General features: G+C 38.9%; 1 protein-coding gene across 1 annotated transcript in view; it reads left to right on the top strand.

Moving 5' to 3' along the window:
* Positions 1–8112, top strand: part of TAF4B (TATA-box binding protein associated factor 4b) — a 254922-nt gene that overhangs the window by 35797 nt on the left and 211013 nt on the right. Inside the window, exon 7 of the mRNA XM_007935568.2 lies at positions 5272–5889. Within this exon, the coding sequence (XP_007933759.1) occupies positions 5272–5889 (618 nt within the window). The remainder of the gene's footprint in view (positions 1–5271; positions 5890–8112) is intronic.

The following is an 8112-nucleotide window of genomic DNA, read 5'->3' as shown; positions in this document are numbered from 1 at the left end:
GGAGGGGTCGCTATGAGTCGGGTTTGACTCGACGGCACATAACAACAACAACAAATTTACCCCTAGTTTTTCCTTAAGGAACTTTATAGTTTTAGGTTTCACACTTAAGTCTTTGATCTGTCTGAAGTTAGTTTTTGTGTGTGGTGTGAGGTGTAGATGTTACTTCATTTTTCTGCAAACGGATATCCAGTTTTGCCAGCACCATTTATTAAACAAACATTCTCTTCCGCATTTAGTGGATTTCGGCCCTTTGTCAAAGGTCAGCTGACCATAGGTCGATGGATTTACTTCTGGGTTCTCAATTCTATTCCTTTAGTTTATGTGTCTGTAATTGTACCAATATCAGGCAGTTTTGACTTCTGGGGCTGTATAGTAGGTTTTGAGATCTGGCTGTGTGAGACCTCCTACTTTGTTGCTGTTCTTCAGTAGTGGTTTGCTCATGGGAGGTCTCATTTCTTTTGGTAGAAAGTTAGTGATTGGCTTTTCCATATCCTTAAAGAATATTGATAGGATCTAGATTGGGATTGCATTGAATGTATAGAATGCTTTGTGTAGAATTGATATTTTCACAATGTTCAATCTTCCTATCATGAGCATGGTGTGTTCTTCCATTTATGTAGATCTCTTATGGTTTCTTGAAGTAGTTTTTTATATTTTCTTTGTAGAGGTCTTTTGTGTCCCTGGTAAGATTTATTCCCAAGTATTTAATTTTTTGGTAGCTGTTTTAAATGGTAGTGATTTCCTTATTTCTTTTTCAGCAATCTCTTTGCTGGTGTAGAGGAATCCAACTGATTTTTGGATGTTGATCTTGTATCCTGCCACTATGCTAAATCTCTCAATTAGTTCCAGTAGATTGTTGACTGAGTCTCTTGGGTTTTCTAGGTATAGGATCATATCATCAGCAAATAGGGATAGTTTGACTTCTTCCTTACCAATTTGGATGCCTTTGATTTCCTTTTCTTGCCTTATGGCCCTGGCTAGGAATTCCAGTACAATGTTGAATAGAAGTGGTGATAGCAGGCATCCTTGCCTAGTTCCTGTTCTCAAGGGGAATGTTTTCAGTGTCTCCATTGAGTATAATGTTGGTTGTTGGCTTTGCATAGGTGCCCTTTATTATGTTGAGGAATGTCCCTTCTGTTTCTGTTTTGCTGAGAGTTTTGCTTAGGAATGGGTGTTGGATTTTATCAAATGCTTTTTCTGAATCAATTGATATGATCATGTGGTTGTTGTTCTTTGTTTTATTAATGTGGTGGATGACGTTGATTGTTTTTCTAATGTTGAACCATCCCTGCATACCTGATATGAACCCCACGTGGTCATAATGAATTATTTTCTTTATATGTTGTTGGAGTCTGTTGGGTAGGATTTTGTTGAAGATTTTTGCATCTATATTCATTAGGGACATTGGTTTTTAGTTTTCCTTTTTAGTGATGTCTCTGCCTAGTTATGGTATCAAGGTTATGCTTGCTTCATAAAATGAATTTGGGAGGATTCCATCCTTTTCTGTGTTTTGGAGTAGTTTGAGTAGGATTGGTGTCATTTCTTCTCCGAATGTTTGGTAGAATTCTCCAGTGAAACGTCTGGGCCAGGACTTTTTTTGGTGGTAATTTTCTGCTGACTTGTTCAATTTCTTCTTTTATTATGGATCTGTTCAACTTTTTCACATCAGTTTGTGTTAGTTTAGGTAAGTGATGTGTTTCTAGAAGTCTGTCCATTTCTTCTAGATTTTCAAATTTGTTGGAGTACAGTTCTTCATATTATCCTGATATTACCCTTTTTATTTCAGTTGGTTCTGTGTGGTGTCACTCATTTCGTTTCTTATTCGTGTTATTTGTATTCTCACCCTCTTTTCCTTTGTTAAATTTGCCAGTGTTTTGTCAGTTTTATTAATCTTTTCAAAAAACCAACTTCTGGTCTTGTTGATGTTTTCTGTTGTCTATTTTCTGCTTTGTTGATTTCTGCTTAGATCTTTATTTCCTTTCCTCTGGTGACTAGGCCTTTCTTGTTCTTTTTCTAATTGTTGGAGATGTTGGTTCAAAGGTTGATTTTGGTTCTTTCTTCCTTTTTGATGTATGCTGTTATTGCTATAAATTGACCTCTCATCACTGCTTTTGCTGTTTCTCAAAGATTTTGGTGTTTCCATTCTCATTTGATTCAAAGGAATTTTTGAATTTCATTTTTCATTTCTTCCGTTACCCAGTCTTGTTTAAGGAAGGTGTTGTTCAGTTTTGCACGTGTTTGCTCTTTTTCCATTGATCCTATTATTGATTTCTAATTTGATATCATTGTGATCTGAAGAGATGCTTTGCAGTATTTCAATGTTTTTAAATTTATCAAGCTTTGCTTTCTGTCCTAAGGTATTATCTATCATGGAAAACGTTCCATTTATACTGTAAAAGTATGTATATTGTGCTGCTGTTAGGTGAAGTGCTCTGTAGATGTCTGTAAGGTCAAGCTGCTGGATTGTATTGTTTAGCTCTTTTGCATCTTTGTTGAGTTTCTTTCCAGTTGTCTATCTTTCATTGAAAGTTGTATATTAAAGTCTCCCACTATGACATCTATTTGACTTTTCAACTCTTTTAAAGTTTGATTTATATATTTTGGGACTCTTTCATTGGGTCCATAGATAATTATTATGGTCATATCTTCTTGTTCAATTAATCCTTTAATCATTATATAATGTCCTTCCTTGTCTCGTATGGTGGTTTTTGTCTTAAAGTCAGTTTGGTCAGAAATTAATATTGCCACTCCTGCTGTTTTTTGGTTGCCATTTGTGAAAAGGCAAAATCTATTAGTTTTTAGTTTGAACTGTCTTTACTTCCTCAGCAGGATAGAAGCATAAATGCAAATTTAAAATCCAGTCAGAAATATGGCCCTGGGTTAGTTACCCTTTGGGTCTAGAAATGGACTCACTTACATGGATTGTCTCTCAGCCCAGCAGTGGAAAGACCTACATACAGAACACCTACCCCAGGTTGATGCACCCACCTACTCTAGTGGGACCCTTGGATCAGTCACCCATGAGACACTAGGGGGTAGCACTCCCATAGAGGAAAAGCTGGACAGACAGGACTGCATAAATAAGAAGGGCACAAGGAGGGGGTAATCACAGGGAAAAGAGGAGATGAGAGTTTTTTATGGTTGGGGACAGTAATCAGGGGTGTGAAATCAGGTGTGTATGAACTGTTGAATGTAAAACAAGTTTGTTTTATAAATTTGCACCCAAAGCACAATTAAAAAAAAGAAAATCCAGGCAGAAAATATTCCAGCTCTATTAAAGACACTGTTTTTCATCTTAAAATTCACTGTGGTGGTACAGTGGTTAAAGCATTTGGCTGCTAACCAGAAGGTCGGCAGTTCAAATCCATCAGCCACTGTGCGGGAGGAAGTGAGGCAGTCTGGTTCTGTAAGGGTTATAGCCTTGGAAATCCTATGAGGCAGTTCTACTCTGTCCTGTAGGATTGCTATTAATCAGAATTGACAGGATGGCAGTGGGTTTGGGTTTGGTGGGTTTTGTTTGTATTAGGTATATATTAAGACTTTCTATCCAAAGTTTGGGAGCTCTGGTAGTGTAGTGCCCGAGGCATTTGACTGTTCACTAGAAGGCTGGTGATTCAAACCCACCAGCCACTCCTCGGAAGGAAGATTGGGCAGTCTACTTCTGTAGTGATACTGCCTCAGAAATGCAAGGAGGGATTGCTGTGAGTTGGATCTGACTGAGTGGCAATGAGTTTGGTTGGTTTTGGTTATCCAAAGTTTGAAAGTTATTGCAAAAGGACATAGGGATGGTGTTCTCCTTTGACCTCCTCTAACTTCATGAGAGGGAGATAGAATCACCATCAGCAGTCCGAGGCTGATGACTGTGAAGTGGAAGTCAGCCTTTTTACCAATTCTGAAACCAACTGTCCTTCCCTCAGCACTCACTACTTCTCTACTGGGTTTGATAATTGCAGTGGCCGTACAGAACTCACTGACAGTACTCATGAGTATGGCATTTAATAGGGAAGTAATAGGTTACAATTAAGATTTAGGAAAGCTAAGGATTCAAGTCTGTTTTTGGCTATACCCTCAGGCACACCTCTCTTTGGCCCTTGAAGTCCTTTCAGCCTTGCCTGTACCCTGCTTGGGCAAGTATTACAAAGCTCTTTTAGCTCTCTGATAGATGCATGTAAGCGTACCCCACTCTGCCAGCAAGTCACCTGCCGAAAGGCACTCAGCTCTCTCACTCTGTGGGCTGACAAGCCTGCCACTCTGCCTTATGCTCATGTTTCAGTTCTGCTGCCTCTGCCGCTGCTGTCTCTCTGCCATCTTCTCTGTGGTTTCTCTCTGCTTATTCTCTCTGCCACGGAGGTCCAGCTCAGGGATCTAAGGTCCAAGGACACACTGTACTCCACCTCAAGCTCTTCACTCTTGATGGCAGTGAGATCCCCTTTTTGCCTCTAAACAGAGAGAAAATAAAAACCAACAACTCACTGCCATATAGTCATTTCTGACTCCTAGCAACCCCCATTGGGTTTCTGAGGCTGTAAATCTTTATGGAAGTAGATTGCCCCATCTTTCCATGGAGTGGCTGTTAGGTTTGAAGCTACTGACCTTCTGGTTAGCAGCCAAACGCCTTGTCTGCTATACCATCAGAACCCCTTTTTCTACCTCTAGGAGGGCTCCTTGTATAACCAGTTCTCACATTAGAGTTCCATACACCTTTCAATGGTCCCACCCCACAAGGGTTCTGTGTACCTTATTTTCATTACTAAAAAGCTATGCTGTCTTTTGGTGGGCACAAACACCTTACGTTTGCGTAGTTCCATCCAGTCATCAGATGAGAGTCACAAAGACCATGGCTAGAGAGCTATGCTAAGTAATTGACTTCCCCACAGTTATTTAACAAAAAGACTTGTGGTGCAAATAAAGTTACAGATATTAAAGTTAATGATCTATTTAGGGATTTAGACCAAACAAACAAACAATGCAATGTTTTATTTTACCAAATTGATACTGAAGTATATAAATTTAATATGAAACATGAATTTATATTAACAAAATAAAACACTTCTGGGCTAATGGACTTTTGAGCTTTAATTCAATTGTATGTTTGTTATTGACAGGATATAAATAAGTAATAATATCAGGTTTCCTCAACAGAAACACTTGATACACTTTTGATTTACTTATGTTTTAAAGAAATGAAGTACAAAGTTTTGTTTTACTAGGAGCCGACTTATTTAGTTATCAGTGTTTGTTTTCTTTTTCCCCCTCCTCCTGTGTTTCTAGAAAAGTGTGATTGCCTTACGACAACTTATGCCTAACTCTCAGAGCTTTATTCAGCAATGTGTTCAGCAGACTTCTAGTGAGGTAGTCATTGCTACCTGTACCACGACAGTAACAACTTCTCCTGTGGTGACAACAGCAGCTTCCTCAGTCCAGTCTGAAAAGACTCTTATCGTTTCTGGTGCAACAGCTCCTAGAACTGTGTCAGTACACACTCAGAATCCACTTGCTGGTCCAGGTGGAGCAAATACTGGAGTTGTGACACTTCATTCTGTGGGTCCAGTTGCTGTAACAGGAGGCACAACAGCTGGAACTGTTTTGCTTCAGACTTCAAAACCACTTGTGACTTCTGTACCAAATACAGTTACAACAGTCTCACTTCAACCTGAAAAACCAGTTGTTTCTGGAGCAGCAGTATCATTGGCCCTTCCGTCGGTAACTTTTGGAGAAACTTCAGCTGCAACTATTTGTCTTCCTTCTGTGAAACCTGTTGTCACTTTTTCTGGGACCACATGTGACAAGTCTGCCATTGATGCTCCAGTCCAAATCAAACTTGCACAGCCAAGCTCCATCCTTTCACAACCACCTGGTATTCCACAGGCAGTTAAAGTCAAACAAATAGTGAGTAACATTTTTTTTCCTTTCTTAATTTTTTATTTGAAAATTTCAGACCTTTAGAAACCTGACAATTCTCGTAATACGAATCCTTCTGTACATCCTTTACCTAGTTTGACCAATTGTTAACACTTTACACATTTCCTTTATATCTCCCTTTCTCTCTGTATTCAGACACACACCACTTTTTGTTGAAGGATTCGAGAATTTGTGGTGGAGATCATATAATAGTTCACACCTAAGTAATATGTGTCTCCTAAGTGAAAGGATTTTTTTAATGTAATCACAATATAGTTATCACACATGGGAGTTAATACTGGTTTAGTAACATTGTCTTTTATATAGCTGATACTCACATTTCTCCAATTATTCCTAAAATATCCTTTATAGCTACTTATTTTCCTAAGGCACTTGACTGCTACCCAGAAGGCTGGCAGTTCAAATCCATTAGCCATTCCTCTGAAGGAAGGTTGGGCAATCTACTTCCATAGTGATATTGCCTTGGAAACCCAAGGGGGGTTCACTATGAATCGGATCCGACTCAGTGGCAATGAGTTTTGTGTGTGTGTGTGTGTGTGTGTGTGTGTGTTTTCTAATTTGAAAAAAAAAAAGTACTGATTACATTTATTTGTTGTTACTTGTTAGACTCCTTGGATCCAGAACAGTTACTTAATCTTTTCCTTGTTGATCATTATGTTGTAATGTTTCAAATCCCCAGGCTAGTTATTTTATAGAATGTCCCATTATGTGGTTTTGTCTCATTTTTTCTTTATGGTTAAATTCAGTTTAAATATTATTGGCAGTTCTTTTACATAGGTAAAAGATACATAGATACATAGATACAATGGTACCACTTGTTTTTAATTAAAAGGAAAAGAAGTGCTGAGGGAGGAGGGAGACTGTAAGAGGAGTGGATAAGTAAGAGATTGTATTTTGTTCCTAAAAGGTTTAGGAAACAAAATACAACCTCTTACTTGGGGTCGCTTTGAGTCGGAAACGACTCGATAGCATTTAACAACAACAAACCTTGTGGGTTGGTTGGTTCTTGGGTGGGTTGAAAGAAGGAAATTTCAGCTTTTTATCAGTTAGTTAGTGTTCTTAAGATTTAGAATGCTCTACTTTCTTCAGGACAAGACAAGTGTGAGAAATAGTACATGGCAAATTAATTAAAAATTAGTTAAGTGGTTTTAAGTTAAGTTCTTTTCTAACTTACACCTTAACAGAATTAATCTTCTGGTTTTGGGTGATTGCCCTTTTTCTTTCGTACCTCTTAGTGTTTAAGGCTGTGTTTTGAATCTCTTCATAGTGAAACCTTTGTAAATTCCCAGCCTTGTTTGAAGGATCAGGATAAGAGTTGAGTGTCTCTGTATGGTTGTCTTCAGAAGCAGAAGGGCAGCTTTGACATACAATGAAAAGGGAAGATCAGGTGACAAGAATTGTACAGGAGTCACCCTTGGGTAGGTAGGAAATCATAGTTATTTTCTAGCTGCTACTCTTTTTTCGGGAGCTCTGGTAGCATAGTGGCTAAGGCACTTGCCTGCTAACCAGACGGTTGTCGGTTCAAACCCACCAGCCACTTCTCGGAAGGAAGGTTGGGCAATCCTACTTCCATAGTGATACTGCCTCAGAAACCCAAGGAGGGGTCGCTATGAGTCAGGTTTGACTCGACGGCACATAACAACAACAACAACGATCTTTTTTCATCCTTCCCTGCTCTAGCTCTGATTTTTCAAATGGAGAAATGTACATGATTTGAAGAATTTCTCTTGGATGCCTGAGATTAATATCAGAAATGAAACATTTTTTACAGCAATTATTCCTTTTTTTTAAAATTAGTATTTATTGTGATTTGGGTGAACGTTTACAAAGCAAATTCATTTTCTGTACAGTAGTTCATAAACATTTTGTCTCATGACATTGACTGCAATTCCCCACAGTGTAACACCTCTCTTCCCACTTCTTCCCTGTAGTTACCTCTTCCATGTGCCATTCTATCGCATGCACTCCCATCCCCTGAGCTGTCTCCCTATATATACAAACACTGCCCTTCTGTTCTCCCTTGATTGATCTCTCCAAGTACTGTATATACCTGATGTAAATGTTGCCCCCATATGCCTGTTTATTGTTTGGCTGGAAGCCACAGGACTGAGTTCAATTCCATACCTGAAGGGTAGCCAGGGGCCATAGTCTCAGGGGCCTCACCAGGCTCTATCAGACCAGCAAACTTGA

This window comes from Orycteropus afer, unplaced genomic scaffold, assembly GCF_000298275.1.
Source record: "Orycteropus afer afer isolate SDZICR_OR568_19922 unplaced genomic scaffold, OryAfe1.0 scaffold00030, whole genome shotgun sequence".
In the NCBI taxonomy this organism is placed as follows: domain Eukaryota; kingdom Metazoa; phylum Chordata; class Mammalia; order Tubulidentata; family Orycteropodidae; genus Orycteropus; species Orycteropus afer.
Note: the sequence above shows the minus strand (reverse complement) of the source record. Positions and strands in the feature narration are given on the sequence as shown.